The sequence below is a fragment of the Hippopotamus amphibius genome, chromosome 12 (assembly GCF_030028045.1).
Source record: "Hippopotamus amphibius kiboko isolate mHipAmp2 chromosome 12, mHipAmp2.hap2, whole genome shotgun sequence".
Classification (NCBI taxonomy): Eukaryota; Metazoa; Chordata; class Mammalia; order Artiodactyla; family Hippopotamidae; genus Hippopotamus; species Hippopotamus amphibius.
This window is the reverse complement of record NC_080197.1, coordinates 85,205,418-85,227,604: the sequence shown is the minus strand read 5'-3', so window position 1 is coordinate 85,227,604 and position 22,187 is coordinate 85,205,418. Positions and strand designations below refer to the sequence as shown.

The 22,187-nt window shown below is 49.5% G+C and overlaps 2 protein-coding genes across 4 annotated transcripts; one reads left to right on the top strand and one right to left on the bottom strand.

The window, feature by feature from the left end:
• Positions 1–6,044: 6,044 nt before the first annotated feature.
• LOC130834084 (keratin, type II microfibrillar, component 5-like) lies at positions 6,045–9,955 on the top strand. Its single transcript, XM_057704166.1, has 5 exons — positions 6,045–6,062; positions 6,162–6,287; positions 7,964–8,184; positions 9,179–9,210; positions 9,726–9,955. The coding sequence occupies exons 1-5, from the start codon at positions 6,045–6,047 to the stop codon at positions 9,953–9,955; spliced, it is 627 nt and encodes a 208-aa protein (XP_057560149.1).
• A 6,429-nt stretch (positions 9,956–16,384) lies between these two features.
• Positions 16,385–21,400, bottom strand: LOC130832914 (keratin, type II cuticular Hb1). 3 transcript variants are annotated; one of them, XM_057701980.1, is made up of 10 exons: positions 21,035–21,400; positions 20,089–20,297; positions 19,307–19,367; positions 18,445–18,540; positions 18,049–18,216; positions 17,651–17,776; positions 17,178–17,398; positions 16,878–16,909; positions 16,492–16,629; positions 16,385–16,422 (listed from the first exon to the last, which is right to left on the bottom strand). In XM_057701980.1, exons 1-10 carry the CDS (start codon positions 21,398–21,400, stop codon positions 16,385–16,387), a joined length of 1,455 nt encoding a protein of 484 aa, XP_057557963.1. The 3 variants fall into 3 exon arrangements, with proteins under 3 accessions (XP_057557963.1, XP_057557966.1, XP_057557962.1); XM_057701983.1 differs by having other exon boundaries at positions 16,385–16,446; positions 16,573–16,629; XM_057701979.1 differs by having other exon boundaries at positions 16,385–16,629.
• Positions 21,401–22,187: the final 787 nt, after the last annotated feature.

Genomic DNA, 22,187 nt, shown 5'->3' with positions numbered 1-22,187 from the left:
GAACATTAAGGGGCTTCCTTGGTGGTCCAGTGGTTAAGAATCTGCTTTCCAACGCAGGGGCCATGGGTTCGATCCCTGGTTGGAGAACTAAGATCCCATATGCCGTGCATGGGGCAGCTAAGCCTGCTCAGTGCAACTACTGAGCTGGTGGGTGTGCCACCGCAGTGAAGACCCTGCGTGCTAAAGCAAAGACCTCGAGTGCTACAACGAAGACCCCGAGTGCTGCAACTAAGATCCAAAGCAGCCAAATAAATAAATAAATAAATAAATAATTAAAAAAATGTGAACGTAACTAACTCACCTCTCAACAAGAAGACAATCAACTCAATTAAAATGGGCAAAGGACTTCAGTCAATGCTTTACAAAAAAGATGTATTAAGGGTCAATGAGTACGTGAGAGGTTGTTCATCATTATTAATCATCAGAGAAACCTAAACTAAAACCATGATGAGAAAAAATTTGCCCACTAGACTAAGGCTAAAATTTAAAAGACTGACCATCAAGTGTGGAGCAGCTGGAGCTTTCATGGTGGGTAAAATGGTACAGTCACCTTGGAAAACAGCTTGCCAGTTTCTTATGGAGTTAAACATACGCTTACCAAATGCCACAGCAATTCTACTCCTGGGTATTTATCTACAGGAAATGAAAATAGGTCTACACAGAGACTTGTACATGAATTACACAGGAACTTTATTCATAATAGCCCCAAAGTAGAAACAACTTAAATGTTTATTAACAGGTGAATGGATAAACAGAGCTATATCCAAGTGATGGACTATCAGTCAGCAATAGAAAAGAATGAACTACTGATTCATGAAACAACATGGAAGACTCAAAAACATTATGCTAGGTGAAAAAAATCAGACTCGAAAAGAATATGTACTGTATGCTGCTATTCATACGAAGTTCTCCAACTGGCAATATGAATCCACAGTGATAGAAATTAGATCAGTGGTTGCCTGGGATAGGGTGGGGAGAGGGAACAAAGGGGCATGAGGGAACCTTCTGAGATGATGGAAATGTTCTGTATCTTCATTCAGTGACGGTTAAGTGGGGGCATACATCTGTGAAAACCTTCTGAACGGTACACTTGAAATGTGTATACATTTTATTGTGTGTAAATTCTTTCTCAATAAAACGGATAAACTAATGATTTAAAAACCCATAAGATACTTAGAAATAAATCTAACAAATATGTGAAAGAACTATGCCTAGAGAAGTAGAAAATTTTATGAAACGTTATGGGAAGTGAAAGTTAACAAAGCAGACCTCGAGGGTATGGAATATATATATATATATAACTAAATGATGAGAGACAGCATTGTTCATAGAAAAGAAGATTTACTATCATAAGGATATTAATTCTCCTTAAATTGATTTATGGCATCAATGCAACTACAACTGAATTCCAAACAAGGATTTACATAAAGCTTAACAAGTTGGTTCTAAAATTTATGGTGAAAAGCAAAGTTTGAGAATAGTCAAGGCATCGATGAAAAAGAAAGAATGAATATTTGCCCTTTCAGAAAACTACAAAAACTTAGTGTAGTATTCACACAAGATTAGACAAATTGACCAATGAAACCAAATAGAGAGCCCCTAAATTGACGTATATTGTATGTATATATAATATACATATTGCATAATTTATGCTCATATATGACATATATAACATATTTTTGCATAATGTATGTATATATGACATATGTTTTATATATGCAATGTATGTCAATATATGTCTTTTGTTACATTGGTCAATTTATCTATTCTTGTTTCTATGTATTATATAAATATATTAAATACATAAAACAAATAAAATTATACTTAACATATAAAGTCATACATAATTTATGTCTATATCTATATATCTATATGTATATATCTTTGATATACAATAGCAGTGGTATGACAGATCAGTAGCAAAGAAAGAACTATACATTGGTTATCCACACAGGACAAAATGAAATTGGATCCCTGACTTCTGTTATACGGAAGACCAATTCCAAGCAAATTAAAATTATAGATGTCAAACACAAAAGTTTAAAACTCTTTGAAGAAAAAAATGGAGACTGTCTTTCTGACCTTAGTATAGGAAAGGACTTTTAAACGAGGCACACAGAGTTCTTAATATAAAAGCATAAATTAGACTACATTAAAATTAAGAAATTTTATTTATTAAAATATGCCATAAAGAAAGTGAAAAGACTAGCTATTAATTTGCAGGTGATATTTGTGATGCATATAAGTGACAAAACAGTAATATCTAGAAATATAAAGAACACTTATAATCCAATAGGAATAAGGCAAACAACCCAATAGAAAAAATGGACAAAAGAATAGCAAATCCAAATGGATAACAAACATTTAAAGAGATATTCAACCTCAATAGTAACCATGAAAATACAAAGCAAAGCCAAAAATAAAGTTGATTATACCATTTAATTGTTGAAAATTAAGATATGTGGAGAAGATATGAATCTTTTATACGTTGCTAATCAAAGCATAAACTGTTAGTGTAACAACTTTGGCAAATAATTTTTGTTTTGTCTTGTTGAACATTTTATCATCCTATGACTCCAAAATTCCACTCCTAGATGTACATCAAAGAGAAATTCTCACATATGTGCATCAAGGGACATTTAGAAAAATGGTTACAGGACCAACCTTGTAAAAGGAAAAAAAAAAATAGAATTACATACAGTGTGATATATTCACTCAATAGAATACTATGAATCCTAGGGGGAGGAATCCTAGTTATATAATTTAAAAGACTGAAAAAGAAAAAAAGCAATGGTTTTTTAAATTAAAGAAACAAGCAATAAAAACTAAAATATATATTTTTAGGTGTATGTAATGTATGTGATTAAAAAAAGAAACAAGGGAATGATGACACAAATTCAAGGAAGTGGTTACCTCCAGAGTGAGAGGGAGAGGACAGGATGGGGAAGGAGTGTGTAGATAGATGTAGATTCTTAGCAATGTTTTGGTTCTTGTGGCCGTAAGTGGGCTCATGGATATTTCATTTTCATTACATTATTCAATAAATAATGAGATCCATAGGCTATTTATAAGAAATGAAACCCAAACATAAGGCCTGATTGAAAACCTAAAGATAAAACATATGAAAACCTCAGCATCAAAGCTTACCTAAAACACAGGGCCCACATTAAGGTGATTGATCAGCCGGAGTCCCCAACCTTTTGACACCAGGGACCGGTTTCGTGGAAGGCAATTCTCCCACAGACAAGGTGGTGGTGGGGGGCATGGCTCAGGAGGCAACGCGAAGGATGGGAGCGATGGGGAGCAGCAGACGAAGCTTCGCTCGCTCGCCGCTCACCTGCTGCGGCCGGCTCTGTGGCCCCATTCCTCCCAGGCTGCGGGCCGATACTGGCCCACGGCCTGGGAGTGGGGGACCCCTGGATTAGAGGATCAGAGGGCATTGTACATAGTGGTAGGGAGTAATTTTTCATAAAACTTATTTCCGTTTATGTGCGTGAATATGTATGCAGGTACAGATTCATGATATAAAATATATTTTTTGAGTTGTGGTTACAAAAAACGTTTGACATCCAGTACCCTGAAGAATCTCTTGCCAAAGTACGCCAGCAAATGGGTACCCCAAAGTTCACAGCAGCATAGTTTGTTATAACTGCCTCCCCCCAAAAAAAGTACACATATGCATACCCCTAGGAGAATGGAGAAATAATCACACCCTGGACACTCTACAGCACTGAAGAATAAACACAGCTACATGCACCGAAATGGACGAATCTCACAAATAGACTGTTGAAGGGGGAAAAGCAAGTCATAGAAGGGTACATGTAATTCTATTTATAGACAGCTTAAAGGGAGGCAAAACTAAACACTTGCTTAGGGATTCATATGCATATGACACAACAATAAAGAAAAGCAAAGGGGTGCTTAACACAGAAACCCAAGATAGTGGTTACCTTGGAGGTTGGATGGGGTCAGAGGGGGAGGATGCTGTGCTCAGGAAGGGTCCCACAGGGGGCTTTGAAGGTACTGGTGGATACACAAGGATGTGTTTTATTACTGTTGCTATTTAAATCATTAAACGTATGTTATATATACTCTTGCATGTATGAGAAATTTATAAAACAAAAGAAAATGCCAATCAACTTGTGTTCTCTGATCCCTGTTACTCCTTCAGTCTCATTTTTACCCCAGATTTCCTACCTAGTCATGAAAATGGAATCCCCAGCCTCAGTCTCTCTCCTATCTGCCTTTTTTAAAAAAATATTTATTTATTTGGCTGCATCAGGTCTTAGTTGTGGCACACGGGATCATCGTTGTGGCATGTGGGATCTTTCCTTGTGGCACGTGGGCTTCTCTAGTTGTGGTGCATGGGCTTCTCTCTAGTTGTGGTGTGTGGGCTCCAGAACGCATGGGCTCAGTAGTTGCGGCACACAGGCTCTCTAGTTGTGGTGTGCAGGCTCTAGGGCACACGGGCTTAGTTGCCCCGCAGCATGTGGGATCTTAGTTCCCTGACCAGGAACTGTACAGTTGGAAGGTGGATTCTCAACCACTGGATGACCAGGGAAGTCCCTCTCCTATCTTCCACACTGCTACCAGACAGGTCTTCCTAAATTGCATCATATGCCAGTCTGCTGGCCTGCTCAAGCACCTTCTGGGGCTCCCTATTGTCCACTCCATAAGCCCAAATTCCTCAACTCCACACATTTCCCCCACCTGAAGTATCTTTCCCTCCCCTCCTCCTCCTCTTCCTCTTTCCTTCAAGGCCCTTTCCAGCCCAGAGACCATCACACTCCCATCTGGGCTCACAGAATGGTCCCTTCATCCCGCCCCCCCATTAGAACTCTGCAATGGTAGCAAGATGAGGTCACAAAGCCCAGGAAGGAGAGGCTTTATCCCTCAGAGGTGAGCATTCTGGAAGCTCTTTGGGCCACAGCTGAGCTTTGGTGCCCAGGGGAGGCTCGGAGGAGGTGACAGTTCCGTTCATCATGGTGAGACTTGTCCACAGGGCTCATTAGCTCACACAGGATGAGGGGTCTTGGGCTCCACCCAGATCTGTTGGATCCAGCCAGGCACAAGCTTGTCTGCTGTGTCTTCAGCTTTGGGGAATGGGAGCGGGAAAGTGTGGGCAGTAGGAATAGGGCAGAGATTGGTGGGAGATGAAGTTTTGCAGTCTCTTTATATCCATTCCCCCACATCCCATCTGCCTTGGAAGGAAATTTGCACTGGGCTGGAGTGACCAGTTTCTATTCTCTGGGTTGAAGGGTGTGTGTGGCTTTATCTGTCCCTCAGGGTGTAGAGCAAAATGCATGGGCTTAAGATGAAGCCTGGCTCAGCTATTGAGCGGCAGGGTCACTCATGTCCCTCTGGGTCCCTGCTTCCTTGCACAGTGGAAGAGCATCAATTTGCTCAAGGGAAGACAGTGGAGACAGTAACGTCTACCTGGCCTACTTCACAGGTGGTCATGAGCCCCAGTGAGATAGATGGTGGAGGCACCGTGAAAGCATCGGTCACTGTGCCTGGCTGGTTACGTGTTGGTGTGTGCAGACAGGACACAGGAAGGGAAAAGCCCCACTGATTTTGTCCCTTGTGTTGTCCCAGAGTGGCCTTGGGTTTGGGGAAGGAGCTAGAATCTGAATCTCCTGTCACAAATTAATAGCCTTCATCAAGTTAGGAAAGTTTCTTCATATTCTTAGATTTTTAAAAAGTATTTTTAAAATTTTATTGAGTTTTATTAACTGCATTTTATATTCATTTAGGTGATCCTATGTAGTGAAGGGCGATAATTGATTTCCTGGAGCTAACTACCCTTATTTCTGGGATCAACTCTGTGATCTCAGTCCAAAGACTCAGCAGACTGCTGCCCTGCACTGCTGCCCTTTGTGGCTGAGTTCATGCTACCTTTGGCATCTCCAGGCCTGGTGGCCCACCCACCACTGTGCCAGCCAAGTGCATTTCATTCTCTCAACAACCTTTGGGGTTAGGAAGGAGGATGATGCCCATCTTACAGATGGAGAAACAGAGGCCCAGAGGAGTTAAATGATCCGCTCATGATAGAAGGTGGGTGGGTGGGTAATGGAATGGTCTTGCTGGCCTCAGTTGAGTACCCTTGCTGCTCTCCTCATCTTCCTGATCTTCCCCCACACTTGGCTGCCCCGACCCCACAGTGTGAAGAGATAAAGACAATGGTGCAGAAACATACGCAGAGCCTGCGGCACAGCAAGGAGGAGCTGAACAGGCTTAACCAGGCCATCCAGCGGCTGACGGTGGAGATGGATGGCCCCAAGAGCCAGGTGAGGGCTGGGAGGCAGGGCAGCCGAGTGGTCCACTATTTAGGACAACCAGACTAGACCTCCCCCCATCCTTTGGAATAGACGGATAGAGTTTCTCTTTGTGAATGTCTGAGCAAACAGGAGTGTGGCTGTGTGCGTGTATCACGCTTCCATTTGCCCAAGACCTTCAGTATTTCATGTGGGGAAGTAATTCACATGTAGGTAAATATCTATGCTTATGGATGCTGGTTTGTATATCATTTTTTATGTGTATGTACATTTTTATGTCTGTATGTTTTGTTTGTCCTACACAGCGTGATATTTGAGCCCATCTTCAGAAATGGCAAGATTTTACCTAGAAACCAGTTTTCTGGGTTCTCTCTAAAAACGTGCAGATCTGGCAATATTAAACTATGACCTCACATAGTAACATCTGGCGAGAGAAGAGAGGACTCTATCTTCTCTGTCATCTTCACACAGGGGACATGCTCCTTTTGTGTGCCACAGTCCCCATCACTCCAAACTGCATCCTTTGACACTGAGGCAGAGGGACCTTTGTCATTTGTCATCACCTTGGCAAATACTCTTGTTATCCTTGCCAAAGAGAAAAGGCTCTGGGGACTTCCCTGGTGGTCCAATGGTTACGACTCTGCGCTTCCAATGTAGGGGGCTCAGGTTCAATCCCTGGTTGGGGAACGAAGATCCTATATGCCATGTGTCACGGCCAAAAAAAAAAAAAAAAAAAAAAGGCTCTGGACTTAGGTCTCTATCTAAGGCAGAGAAATGAAAGACCGAAAACATGAAAGAGGTTCTTGTGATTTCAGGAAAATGAGAGTGTGTATATTTCTTTGTGGAGCTGGATACTATTGATATATAGTTTACATTTGGCCTTTACTTTTTGATTCTTCCAGCCAGGCTCCATAGGCATTTGTGTTTGCGACTCAGGCTCTCTGCCTTAGAAAGATGAATGCTCTCTTTCTCCCCACCTCTCTCCTCTCACCCTCCTCTCTTTCCTCCCAGCCGCCCTCTCTGTCAAGGCCCCCGGCCCACACTCCACCCCACAGAGGGAAGGGGTTCTGCCCCCCGTCTGTTCTTGTTCTCTGCAGATACAAGTGTCTCAGGCTCTGTGGGGTATTCGTGGGGGTTCTCCCTTCTCCAGGAGCCCATGGCTTTGAGGCCAGATGAACTGTTCAGGTTGCGGGGGTGGCAGAGTGGGTGGGTGGCTGGGCCCATTGCTGTCAGTCTCCCAGCGGCCCTAGCTGCTCTGATTCCCCAACTGATCCCCTAAGCAGCTAGCACATCTCGCTAAGGCAAGCCTTTCTTCTTATTTTTCCCTAGAGACTGCAAATGCTAGTCTCTTGTGAGGGAAGGATATTCTTCCTGTTCATTTCCCTCATGAAACAATAATCCCAGCATCATGTGCTAAAAAGCATTTGATGCTTTCTGGACCCTAGCAGCGTTACTATACTAGATGCAAAGGCTCTCAGTCATCAAGATGGCTGGCCCCCAACCTCCACCCTGGCAGTGGGACAGACACACAAACACACATTTCAGAATAGGCAAGCTTACTCCTCACAATGATCTGTTCTCGAATCCCTCATTGGCCCTCCAGCCATTGAGAAAGGTCTGGATCCTTGAGTGGGGAAGGGTGGAGGCCAAGGATGTCCTCCAGTCTGTGGTCTTCCCTTCACCCCTAGCCCTGTGAACCAGAGACAGGCAAGGACCCAGCAGCCCTGCAGGAGGAGGGTGCTTCAGGCAGTGCTAAGAGCAAACTGGCTTGGCTGGAGGCTGCCCTGCGGCGGGCCAAGCAGGATATGGTGCGGCAGCTGCGCGAGTACCAGGAGCTCATGATCGTCAAGCTGGGCCTGGATTTTGAGATCGACACCTACCGCAAGCTGCTGGAAGGGGAGGAGAGCAGGTGAGGGCTGGGTGGTGCTTCAGATGTGGTCACGGTAAGGAGTACAGGGGCATAGGGAGGGCACCACCTGGGTCCTCGCCAGCTGGGGGGTGGGGAGAGGTGAGCTGGGTATCCAGGGATCTGTTCTCGTGGAGCCAGTTTTCCCTTCTATCTTACAGCCCTTTAGACAAAAGGTCCCAGCTTACGAGCTCCCTTGGCACCTGTGATGGGCAATTCATTTACCCCCAGGATCAGAAAGCAGGGGCCAGTTTGTCTAAAGACAGCTACTGGGCCAACGCCCAGCCAGGGGGAGTAAAGTCCCCGGTGTGGGGTGTCTTCTCCTCAACTCTGTCCGTCTCTCCTCCAGGCCTGGGGGAGGCAGGGATTATGACAACAGGTAGGGCCTGGCTTTTAACCTTAGGCAGGTAGAGACCCAAGGGCTGCCAGCTCCAGCTGGGCCCACTAGGCTGATGGGAGGGAAAGGGAACACACCATGCAACAGACATGCTGCATTTATCATCCCCTTTAAATCCCATAAAACCCTGGAGGGAGGTGCTATTATCCGAATTTTACAGATGAGGAAACTGAGTCTCAGAGACTAAAAGACCTCCTCAAGGACACACGGGTAGAAATTGATTGGATGAGGCTTGAACAATATCCTCTAGACAATTAACCTATCTCCTCTGTGGTCTCCTTCAAAGTAACCCCCTCATGTTCTCTAATTTCAAACTAAGTTTAGGGCAAAGACCGTGTAGATCTTCTGCCTTCTCCCTTCTCTAAGAATTCACCAATAAAAGTGAATTATTTGAGTTTAAGGCAGGAAAGTTTGAATTTAAAGGCCCAGAAGGAGTCTACTCAAAAGGGCTGAGAAGATCTGAGAGAACCAAGCAGCCTGCAGAATGGAAGGATTTCTGCCTGTCTGGAGAGGGCCAGGAGTGCTTTGTCTTGAAGACAAATGGAGAATATTCTGCCTGGTAAATAGATTCACTCACCTGCTTCCTCCTTCTTCCTGCAGGCTTGGTCTGGGATTTGGGGCAGGAAACGTCAGTAAGTAAATAATAGAGTAATTTGGGCCTTATGTGCCTGTACCCCCCCCCGCCCCCCCCCCCCCCCCCCCACCGCCCCACATGTGTATCCGTTTGGGAATGGAGGAGGGGTCTACTTCCTCTATGTGTCTCCCTTTTGTGGGGGTCTGTTTCCTTTCTTAGTGTCTTTTTGTGTTTGCCTGTGTTGGGGGAGGGGGGTTTGTGGTCTGTTCTTTTGCAGGGAGAATCTGTTGGTTTGTCCTGGGGTGTGGGAGGAAGTTCTGTGGGTTGATCCCTGTGGAAGAGATCTTTTATTCTCGCGTGGGGAGAATCTGTGTCTGAATTCAGGGTTGGGGGGGATTCCCAAGTTTGGTTCTTGGGGGATGGGATCTGTGTCTATCTATCTCTTTGGGGAGTTTGCACGTCTGTCTCCTGGTGGCGGTGGGGGTGTCTGTGCCTCTGTAAATCTGTCTCCTGGTGGGGCGCGGGCAGGGGAGAAGAAAGGGTTTCCTCTTCCAACAGGCGCTCTCCGCTCAGCCCCGGGCAGCACCACCACCTGCGGGCTGGGCTCAGCTTCGGGCCCGCAGGCCTGCTGCAGCCTGGAGCTGGCCCCCGCGCCCTGGAGACGAGCGCCCCTGGCGGCGGCTGCGCGCTCTGCGGCTGCCCGGGCTGTGTCGGGGGCTTCAGCTGCAGCGGGTCCCGCGGATGCTGAACCCTTCCTGCCCTGCTCCGGAGAAGTCAGGGAACCCTCGCTTCTGCCCCAGTGACTTGGCCCTGTGTCTCAGACGCCCCCTCCCACGATTCTGGCCCTTGCCCCCCACCCGAGAGTGTAAAGTCTTGGAATGTAGTTTACTGGACCATGACAGATCCGTCCCCAGTGTGGGGACAGGCTGGACGCTGTGCCACTGGGAGGCATGGCTTTTGGTTTACCTGGACCCAGCACCCTTCCCTTCTGAGCAGCCCCACCCCCTCTTTTCCTGAGACTCCTCCTTTACAATAAAAAGTTATGCAGCAGATGGAGCCTTCGGGCTGATCGTACCTCGATTCCAAGGGCTGTTTATCCCCAGAGCAAAGACAAAGCTGGCCGGATTTGGGGGAGGGGAAAGAAAAGGGGGAACCCTTTGGTGTTGTGGATCCACATGACTTCAGATGATGGTGGTATCATAGAACCAGAATCTTTTTAAAAAAAATTAATTTATTTTATTTTTATTTATGGGCTGTGCTGGGTCTTCGTTGCTGTGCACGGGCTTCCTCTAGTTGTGGCGATCAGGGGCTACTCTTCGTTACGGTGTGCCGGCTTCTCATTGCGGTGGCTTCTTTGTTGCAGACCATGGGCTCTGGGCACGCGGGCTTCAGTAGTTGTGACACGTGGGCTTAGTAGTTGTGGCTCACAGGCTCTAGACCGCAGGCTCAGTAGTTGTGGCACACGGACTTGGTTGCTCTGTGGCATGTGGGATCTTCCCAGACCAGGGATCGAATCCGTGTCCTCTGCATTGGGATGCGGCTTCTTAACCACTGTGCTATTTGGGAAGCCTAGAACCAGGATTTTAAAGGTTGGTGAGAGTGTGTGTGTGTGTCAGAGGGTCCCTGGTGAAAGGGAAAGAAGGGGTTAATTCATACTTGGTGGTGGGCTTATTCCCAGACTTGGGTCCACAGGCAGCTGCTCTTGGCAGAACTGCTGAGAACCGCATTCATTCATCCACTCACTCACTCTCCAAGTGCAGAAGGGCCTCAGGGTCAGGCATAGTGCTTGGTGGGAAAGACACTATAGTCCTGGGCCTCTGGGGATGACGGTCTGGTGGAGAGGCAGGCCACAAACCAGGAAATGGGCCAGAAAGAAATACAGTGAGATGGGGATGGAGGTGAGCCTTCCTCTGCTGCCCTGGCAGGGGCGCTTGAAGACAGGCCCTGGGGAAGATGGCCCAGCAGATTGGGGCTGGAGGACATGGACACAATTGGGTGGCCCAGGTTGTAGTTGAACAAGTGATCTGACGGTGGGCTGGGAGCAATATGGGCTTTGGAATCAGAGGGTCCAGCTTTGCTTCTACTTTCAGGTCGATGGTGTAGTTTGGTCTAGGTTTCACGAGGCAACTTTGGGGGGTCAGAAGGTAGGTCAGTTTGTGGGGTTCGGTTGGCCAGAGAAAGGCTGGGTTTCTGGGATTTTTTTTGCCACACAGACCTGGAAGAAGCATCCATTCGGTGAGTTCACATTCTTCTCTGTTGTGTTAAGGATTACATCACCAATGCATTTGGGGAACAATGGTCCCTGCTTTCTATGTCCCTGGGTGGTGCTAAGGTGCGTCACTGGCCAGAGGCCCCGGCTTTACCTTTTGAGGTTCACTAGTGCCAGAGTGTCTGCTGTGTTCTCTTGGGTCCCTGCCCAGAGAACAAGTACCCAAAAGGTCCCTTTCCTGGGTAAACAGCACAGTCTCATGCGAGAGGAATGGGACCAGAACTTGGCTGGCAGGCTGTCATCCACCTGAGGGTAGGGGATGTGGCCCCACTGGACTCATGCATCAGCCCCATTTGATCCTTTCTGACTGACACCAATTGTGTAAACATTCTTACCAACACTGGTAATGCAGAGCAGCAGCCTGCAAGCAGAGCCGCTCCTTGGCAAGATTTTTCAGTTGGACTCTGTGTTCCCTGCATTTTGCTAGGTGGTAATGAGATTCTCTGATATTCAAAGTCAGGTTTTCCCAGCTCCTGCTGTGCTGCTCATGTCAACAAAGGAACTTTGTGGGAAGTGTGGAAGGAAATGCCTCCCCTCCCCCACCAGGAGCGTAGGCAGGATTGATGGAGAGCATCTCACATCTCCATCTGATTGTGGACCACAGGTTTTGGACCACAGGTTTAGACCACGGTTTTGGACTGGTTGTGGACCACAGGTTTTCTTTCCAAATCCCAAGCCTGATGTCAGGCAGGGAGATCCCAAGGGCCATGGGGTCAGGTTTTAGTCACTTGCTGGGCCAGGGCCATGTGGGCCACCAGCAATGCTTGTGGTTTGGGGACCAATTTTCTGAGTGGCTCCCCTGGCCATGGGCCACATTCCAGCCTGGGGCATTTATGAAGAGTCAGTCCTCATCCATTTACAAGCTTTGTGAGTCAGGGTGACTCCTGAAGGGAGGTGGGTTGTCACTAGTTACGTCTCAGCAGAAGGGGATCCTGAGGGGTCAGCCCCCGTTGGCTGCCCATGCCTGCCTCACACTTGACAGCAGTACTTAAAGTGTTGGACGTGACTTCGCTGTGCTCATGTCTCCATTTGAGCCCCTTCGAGCATCGCGACCTAGGTCATCCATCCATCTCCAGGGCCTGCCATGTGGTAGATATGAACGAGCTGAGCCTCTGTGGTCTTGTTTGGTCTGCTCTGTCCTTGCATGAACTGGGCCCTGTTCTTTCACTGTTAACATGTTTCACCCTACAGACACCCCCCTTGGGAGTCTCTTGATGCGTCTAAATACAGTCCTTCCTAATGCGATTCTAGCAGCAATGTATCAACCAGTCCAACCTGGAATAAGAAGAAAGGGCCCAGATTCTGTTCCCAATCTTGCTGTTACTTTTCACCTGTTACTCGGCCTCAGTCCTGCCCTCCCCAGACCTAACTAGAAGATTCATTTATTCCTTTTATTTTTGCTCCCTAATTAACCTCTCTGCTCCACAGTTTATTTGTAAAACAAGAATAGTACCTATCATAGAGTTTTTCAGAATTAAATACATTACTATATGTAAAGTGCTGAAAATGCAGTAAGAATTGTATTGATATGAGTGGCATTAATCTTTCACTTACTGGAGTTCTTGGGAAGGGTTTTGAGCACCTTTAAAGAAGGCTTTCCAACTTCAAGAAGGCCAACTGATCTCTCCCTCTGTCCGGGTTGGAGCTACAGTAATTGCAGGGCAGGGAGGTTAGGTGGGGTGAGAGCTAGGGTTCCCCAGCCAGAGGACACCTCCCCAAGGTGACACCCAGCAGCACTGCTCATCACCACTCCCACCGTAGCCGTTCTCCATCTGTGACCCCATCTCACCAACACGAGTCCATCTGTGCACCCACACTGCAGTCATACCCACATGTACCCACAAAAGTCCCCTCTTCAGCACATATATACAGGTATACACACACATCATCACACATACAGGAACCCTCACAGTCACACACACACGTACGTATTTCCACACAGATGCCTGGACATACGCCTGTACCTGGTTGCAATCATTCTGTTCCACTCACTCACAGACAGCAGCCTATAGACAGTGAGCTGTGCCGGATGAAGACACAGTCAGCATGCACACAGCACAGTGCGTGGCACCTGTGCTCCTGCTTCCCTCTAGCTCCTCGTCCTGTCCCACGTCTCCTAAAGAATAGTAGAGCTTTCACTGTTTACAATAGCCAAGACATGGAAGGAACCTGAATGTCCATTCACCGATGAATGGATAGAGATGTGGTGTATATATACAATGGAATATTACTCAGCCATTAAAAAAGAATGAAGTAATGCCATTTGCATCAACATGGGTGGACCCAGAGATGATCATACTGAGTGAAGTCAGACAGAGAAAGACAAATATCATATGATATCACGTGTGGAATCTAAAAAACAAATGATCCAAATGAACTTATTTACAAAATACAAATAGACTCACAGATGTGGAAAACAAACATATGGTTACCAAAGACCAAAGGGGAGGGGGTAGGGATAAATTAGGAGTTTGGGTTTAGCAGATACAAACCGCTGCATATAAAATAGATAAACAACAGGTCCTACTGTATAGCACAGGGAACTATATTTGATATCTTGTAATAACCTTTAATGGAAAAGAATCTGAAAAAGAATCCATACATACATATATATGTATATATGTAAATAAATAAACTGAATCACTGTGCTGTACACCTGAAACGAACACAACATTGTAAATCAACTATACTTCAGTGAAAAAGAAAAACAGAACTTTAAATGGCTAAGGAACTTTAGCAACCATCTAGTTTCATCATTTTTTTTTCGTTAGTGAATACACTTAGGCCCAGAAAGGGGAGATGACATGCTAAATGTCACACAGCGAGGTGTTTCACTTTCTTCACCATTCTGTATCATGGGCATAATGTATGTGATTCAGTCACCCTCACTCCTCTGCCTGAGCCTGTCCGGGACTGGGAACCTAGAGGGAGGTGAGGATTGTGGAGCTGGAATAGAAAAGAGAAGGTCAGAGCCAGAGGGAGGGTGAGAGAGTGAAGTGTGACAGGTCATCAAGGTCCAGCTGGGCTGATGAGACTCTTGAGATGCCGAGGGAGGGGTCAGTTGACAGAGATGAGAAGCCTCTCAGGACCGGTGGCTTCTGAACTGGGGAGGGATGCGGCTGGTGCTGGGGCCTTGGGTCTGGACTCCAGACAGGGCCTGCTTCTGAGCTGTGTGATGTCACAGCACAGAGGGCTGGTTAGAACAGATGCATATTCTGGAACTCTCTGAGGGCTCTGTCCTCAGAATTCTATTGGAGGGTGCAGGGGACACATGGGTGGCCAGGAGACCTGGGATTAATCCTATCCTTTAAAAGAGCCAGTGTTTTTTCAGACCACTCACTTCTGATCTCTCAATATTCTCAATTATTTCTACCACCCTTAAAGATGGGGATGGGGACTTCCATTTCTGATACGGTTTCCTGGGCCTGGAACTGGAAGTTTAGAGTTTCACTCTGCTGTAGAGATGTGTATTCAGGGACTTGCTTCAGCCTATATGAAGCTGAAGGGCCATCTCCCCACTCCCACCACCACCTGTAATATCCTCGTCAGTGTGTTGGGGGTGGGGGCAGTTTCCTGCATGAAGGAACTTGATGGCCTGGAAGACACAGGGATTTCTCTCTGTGCTTGCAATCTCTGATCACAGATATAAGTGTAATGAAAGACTGGCCATGGCCCTGATCCCAGGAGGGATTTCTACTTTACACTCTGCAGCAGAATGCTACTGATGATAGATGCATATAGTGATTATTTTGTGGCAGGCACAAAGTATTTTATGTATATGAAGTTCCTTAATCCTCTCAATAATCCTAGGAGGTAAAAGAGAAGGTGCTCTTTTTCTCATTTTCACTTTAGACATATACAAACGGAGGTACAGAGAGTGTAAGTAAATTGTTCAAAGTCACTCAGCTAGGAACAGAGCTCAGTTTTGGACCCATGCAATCTGGCTCCAGAGTCTGTGTGCTCACCTCTGCTTGCTACGTGCTGTTTTCTAGCAATTTATCAGCTATGGCACGTCTCCAAACCCCAAAAGGACTCCATTAGAAAAAGGAAGCCATATCAAAGGCTTTTTGAAAGTTAAGTCATCTTCATGTATTCACCCCTTAAGGAATTCTTATAAATTACTCAGGCATGAGTTTTCCCCACCAAAGCCAGGAGTAATTTTTCCTGAAGCTTTGAGTGACTGGTTCATCTATCCATAAATTTGCAGATGTGGATAGAGATGTTTTCTGGGAGGCAGCTGTGGTTTAGTGAAACAAGCACGAAACATGCACATGGCGTTCAAACCCCAGCTTTGCCACCGAACTCAGGGTGGGGCCCTTCCCTGGCTACTGCTGGTCCCTGAGCTCTGCAAGATATATCATGAAGGTGGTGTGCATAAAATTACAGGATGTAGTAGCCTAGCACAATCCTTGGCTAAATTTGAGACTGCTGTGGGCCCAGGGACAGAGGACTGTAGCGGAGACCCCAGATCTAGGGCTTTTTCTGCTCCATGTGACTTTGAGGACCCTCCCAAACCTCGCCCCCTGAGGAGGATAACAGAAGTGCAGACAAGGCCCAGGGCTGGCTATCTTGATTTATTGGAAGCACAGATCAAGAAAGAGATGAACAAGGCAGAGAAGGAAGGTGAGATGCTGGGACAGAGTGGGGGCTCTGGCCAATTGGCCCCATGGCAGCCTAGAGTAGAGTCCTGGTCCTGGTCCTCCCTGCCCCGGAGTCCCCGTCTTGTGGTGGCCAAAGGGACTTCTTTGTAGGCCAGCCTTTCCCAGCGCGGGCGGCAGAGCCCAGGAAGAGGGGATCAAGCAGAGGCTTGAGAGACCAGGAGTGGGATGGACCTTTCCAAGCGCCAGAGAAATAGCCCAGGGCTTGCTCCGCCCAGAGCGGGGCGGGGCGGGGCGGGGCCAGGCAAGGCGGGCCCTGCCCAGCTGCGGGGCAGATACGCCGGGCCGGGTCTGAGTTGGGGCGCCTAACATTTGCGGCAGCTGCCGGCGCAGGAGCCCACGCCGCAGGAGCTGATGCCGCAGGAGCCCACGCCGCCGGTGCCCAGGCCGCAAGACGTGACGGAATTGCAGGGGCCGCAGGGCGCGCACAGGCCGGTGCTCACCACCAGGTTCCCGCTGCAAGGGGCGCTGCAGACGCTGCCCGTCACCGGCCGGGAGCCGGACACGCAGAGGTCCCCGCAGACCACCCCGCCCCGGGAGCTGCTGACACCTGCGAACCCCAAAGGCTGAGTCAAAATTCTGGGGGGCCGAGTCTCCTGCCTCCCCGCCGATGCCCCTCCCCAAGCATCTTCACTGAACAACTCTAGTCCCAAAGAAGTGGTCCTTCCTGCTGTCCAGCCGCAAAGCCCTCCTCCTGTGATGCCAGCACACACTTATATTTAGGTCTCAGTGAAACCCCTCCTTCCAGCCCTTATAGGAGGCGAGTAAATGTATCCACACAGGGGCTTGGTTACTCACAGACATTCACGGCGCCAACGCCTTCACACAGTCTGAGAGGGAAGAGGAAAAAGGCAACATTAGTGACTGAGGCAGAGTTGCAGACAGACCTCCGCAAATTCTTCCCGTGGGGTTCACAAGTAGTCAAGGAGGAGGGGGCAGAGGGTCAGAAGGAATTGTCCTCAGAAACCGCCCCCACCCCAAAGTGATAAATGATAGGTTTGTCCCAGATCCCTGGCCATTGGTCAGCCAGGATCAAGGGCGGTGCTTGTAAAACCCCCGGGAATAGGCAGCTCAGGGCCAGGCTGGGAGGGGCCTCACCTCTGCTCCTCGCCCTCCAGCAGGCGCCTGTAGGTGGCGATCTCGATGTCCAGCCCCAGCTTGGAGTTCATCACCTCCTGGTACTCCTTCACCAGGCAGGCCATGTCCTGCTTGGCCTTCTGCAGGGCCTCCTCCAGCCCCGCCAGCTTGTACTTGGCATCATTAAGGGCCGCCTCGCCCTGCTGCTCCACCTGGGTCACTGCAGCCTCCAGCTTGGAGTTCTAAGGGCCCAGAAGAGAACAAGGTGGCTTATGGTCCCTGGGTCCCTGGGTCCACTTCCTGGATGTGTCCAGTCTCTCCCGGCCAGATGGGATCAACCCAGGAACAGGCTTCTCCCCTTCATCACCTGGGTGTCCCTGAGTGACCACACCCTGGGACTCTACTCATGCAAATGGGCTGGAGAATGAATGGTGAGATCCAGTTGGGTGCGTGCACTGCCTGTGGGACCCAGCGTGGGCCTCAAAGACTCCTACCTGGCACTTGGCATTCTCGATCTCGGCCGTCAGCCTCTGGATCATGCGGTTCAGCTCGTTGATCTCGTCCTTGGTGCGGCGCAGGGTCTCCCCGTGCCGTATCACTGTGCTCTTGATCTCCTCACACTAGGGGGAAGCAGAGAGGCTCATGGAGCTCAGGATGGGAAGTCGCACCCATTCAGGACATTATAGATGATGTACAGGTCGTCCAGTGCTCAGCCTGTGCAACCATACATGGCAGCCCTGTCCTGCCACTATAACCTGAGAGCTGTCTGCACTTCTTGTTACCATCGCTAGGGATCAGAATCCCATCCCCCCCAGTAAAGAGACTTCTAAATTATATACCTGAAGTCCCTATCACTGCCGTATCTAGGAGGCAGGGGTCCTGGGCCACTGACCTTGCTGCGGTACCAGCTCTCAGCCTCAGCCCGGCTGCGGCTGGCAATGTCGTCATACTGAGCCTTGATCTCAGCAACAATGTTGTCCAAGTTCAGGTCCTGGTTGTTGTTGTCCATCTTGAGGATGACCGAGGTGTCTGAGATGTGGGCTTGGAGAACGCGGATCTCCTGCAGATGGTGGAGTGGGAGGATGGAAGGGTCTTGTTTACACCATTGCATCCCCCACCACAGTGTGTACCCAACCTTCTCAACCCTCCATCGTCTCCAGCTCCTGCCCGCTCTGACAGCCTCAGGGACTGCAGCTCCTGTCCAAATCTCTGTCCCACTCCAACCCCACACCTATGCCCTCTCTTCCAGGCCAGCTGCTGGTTTTCGGCCTGGACCACAACCCCTCACCTCCTCATACAGTCTCCGCAGGAAGTCAATCTCCTGAACCAGGGCCTCCACGTTGGCTGCAAGGTCTGACTTGCGGAGGTAGGCGCAGTCCACATCCTGGGAAGATGGGGAGTCTTTGAGCTCAGAGGACCTCAGGTGATCATCACCCAAAATGCCTCTCTCTCTTCCCCCATTACATGGAGGTGGGGGGGGGGAAAGGATTCCCAGTGTTCTTATTCCCGACCCATCTCCATACCCTCTGCCCTTCCCCGGAGGCACCTCACAACCTCCTCCCTTCTAAGAACAAACCCCTTGTGCCTTGGAGGTGGACCAGCAGCCTTTCACTCCTCCCACCTGAGACCTCTGACCTCTGGCTCTCCTTCTTACCCTCCCCTGTGCCAGGAAGCCTACCAGACTGGCTCCCTCACTCAGCCACCTTGACCTTCCCCTGGCCCCAGCAGTCCTCCAAGACTCCACCTGGACACCCCTGGCTCTGCTCCATCCTCCCCCAGATCCTGAGACTGTGCCCGCCTCTTAATCTGACTTCCTCCAATACTAGACAGGACACCGTCCCTCAACAGAGAGACGGAAGTCCTCCATGGGACCCCAGCCACAGACCACCACCTCTGAAGTAGCAGAGACCATCCAGAGGTCAACTCAGCCACACCCCTGCTCAGGGCAGGGTGCTAGTGGATATTCCAAGGCTATTGCCCTTCTCAAAGCCCTGGATGTGCCTTTCAAGACCTGGTCTCTGGGAATCTCCCATCCCGACTTGGCAAGGTCACTGCACCCCACACTGAGGTTGAGACCATGGGTCTCCCCGACAGGAGCCTGTCATCCTGAGATCCCGCATGTCTCTGCTTCCTGACCCCATGATGCTCACCTTCTTCAGAACCACAAACTCGTTCTCGGCTGCCACTCTCAGAGCAACTTCCTCCTCATACCTGAGGCAGGAGAGGGCAGAGAGGAAGGTCAAGGCAGGGCAGGTGTCCCAGAACCCCCTCCCTCACTTCATACCAATGAAGGGGGCAATATTAGGGACCCCAAACACAGCTGGAGCCCTGGCAGCCCTGCTGGGATCCTCTGTGGTTGGCTGTGGGGTGTGTCTGTGATTCTCTCTCCACTTTGAATTGAGGGGTCCAGGGGGCTAGTCTCCTGGGACCTCAGAGCCCTGCTCTTGAAACTGCTCTGAGGTCACCTCTGGAAAAATTAAGGACTCAGCTGTGGGAAGGCCTATGAGTGCCAGAGGTCATCAGCATTCAGCACCCTAGGTGGTGAGACATCCTGAGGCCCAGGACCTGCAGCCCTGAGAGACACTCGGACTCATATCACATCCAGGTGTAGCAGGTGGGAGCCTGAGAGGCCAGGAGGAGATAGCTTGGGAGACCGCAGAAGCCTCCTCTCCACAGCTCACAGGGCACAGATGCTGAATGATCAGGCTTGGAGAAGAGAAGTCTGAAGCAGGAAAGGGAGCCCTCTTGGGGAATTACGGCCCTACTCTCAGGCATCTGATCAATGACGGCCCGATGGGAAGATCCTGCTGCACACTGCCAACCTGCCCTGCATGGTCACGCCCCCTTCTCAGAAATTCTTCCCCAGTCTCATCCAATGGGCTTTAACCCCTGTCCATCTCCTGGGCCTAACATCACCCCCAGCCACACTCACTTCTTCTTGTAGCCCTCCAGCACCTCCTGCACGCTGTTGAGCTCCGAGGCCAGCCTCCCGCTGTCGGCCTCCACAGTTTCGGCCTCCCGCCTCAGCGTCTGGATGTAGCCCTCGAACAGGGGCTCCAGGTTGCTCTCACAGCACTGGCGGTTCTGGTAGAACTGCAGCTTGGTCTCCAGCAGCTTGTTCTGCTGCTCCAGGAAGCGCACCTGCCATTTGGGGTGGGAGGACGGGTCAGATGGCTTCTAAGGCCCTAAAGCCTATGTGGGGCTGGAGAGGATTGGGGAGGGTGCTCATTGCTTTAAGGTAAACTCCCAAACCAGGAGCTCAGCAGAGATTAGACAGAGGGAGGCTGTGGGAGACAAGGCAACTTCTGGATTTCGGGATTGTGATCTATGTTTGGATTTTCCAACTTAGGGGTGAGAGCAGGGGGCTGGGAAAGATCAGTCCCTCCTAGGTGAGCTGAGTTATCCTGCCCTGCTGAGTCTAGGTGGCCTGTGGTCAGGAGCCAAGTAGAGGTCTTTTTGCCTCTGACTTCCCCATCAGTGCCCAGCCTGAGTTGAGCATGGTTGCACTCAGGAGAGGTGTGATCCAGGACACCCACTCAAAGGCTGACCTGTAGTCCTGTTCCTATATCTTATGTGCATTGCTTGTGTCTTGTTTGCATGTATGGCCTTCTTCCCCTGACATGCAGTTCCAAGCCTTGCCCTTGTGTGTCTGTGGGGACCCTGCCTGCCTGGACAGAGGTTGTGTATAGTAATGGTGCTCTCATCAGGAGCGCCTGCTCTGGATTCATGTCTCTGGTCTGTGTGTGCCCTGGATGTGTGTCCATCTCCTCCATCAGCCTGGGAGTTTGCCGGGACCACATGCCTACTACCACTGAGTGCCCCTTCAGTGGCTGCGGAGGAAGGGAAGGTTCAGGAAGAGTGTGATCAAGGACACCCACCTTGTCAATGAAGGCAGCAAACCTGTTGTTGAGATGCTTGATCTGCTCCTTCTCCTCGTGCTTCACACACTGCGCATTGGGGTCGATCTCCAGGTTGAGGGGCGCGAGGAGGCTCTCGTTGACCGACACGGTGGTGATGCAGGGCGGGCTGGGGCGGGACAGGCCGCCAGAGCGGTACCCGAAGCTGCGGTAGGAGCCGGCGCGGAAGCCCCCGCAGAGGCTGCGGCTGCCGAAGCCTGCGGTGAGGCCGCGGTAGCAGGAGATGCCGCGGTAGGGGGCGGCCGTGATGCAGCAGCGGCCGGGCCGGGGCCCGCAGGCTGAGACGCAGCTGAAGGCGCGCCCACTGAATCCGGATCCGCAGGTCATGATGCTTCTGGAGATTTGGGTTGCGGAGGACAGGATAGGAGAGCTGGAGTCTTGTGAAAACTCCAATGTCCTCCTCAAGGAGGCCGGGTCCTATTTATGCTCAGGCTGGAAGGGGCTTGCCTGTGCAGATGGTGTTGTGGCAATTTGTTCTTTATGGGCTTGGGTGGCTCGCCAGGCCCAATGCCTCTCTAGAATGTTCTTTAATTGTGGAGTGGCCCACACCCTCCTCTGTGTAAAGGATGCCAACCGCTGGGCTGTAGGGGGACTCAGCATGTTTCATCTTCAAAGTGCCTTGAGCACGCACACATCTGAGGATACTGTAGAGAGGAGGGCAGGGGAGGGGAGGGGAGGGAGGAATGGGGCCAAGGAAAGAGAAGGAGAAGGGAAGCCAGATGCTGCAGAAGAAGGCAACCTTGTGTGTGTGCAGGGTGTGAGTGGGGGACCCAGGAAAGACTGGGCTATTTACGAACAACTTCTAGAAGTTTCCATCCCAGTAATGGCCAAGGTCCTACTCTAAACATAAAGCTATAGTTTCCCTGTCTCCAGATAGTCCAGTTGGCTGCTGAAATACCTCTGACTTTTCCTGTCATGGCAGCTGCCAACAGATTATTAAATATTTGTGTTGTATGTCTTCTTCCACTTTTATTATGAGCGTTTTCAAACATATAGAAAAATTGAATAGTACCTGTAAAACAAACACCCTGATGTGTTCTACCCAGGTACCCAGATTCAAGAGTTAGCATTGTGCCATATTTGCTTTCACATTTGCCCAATTATTCGACGATTA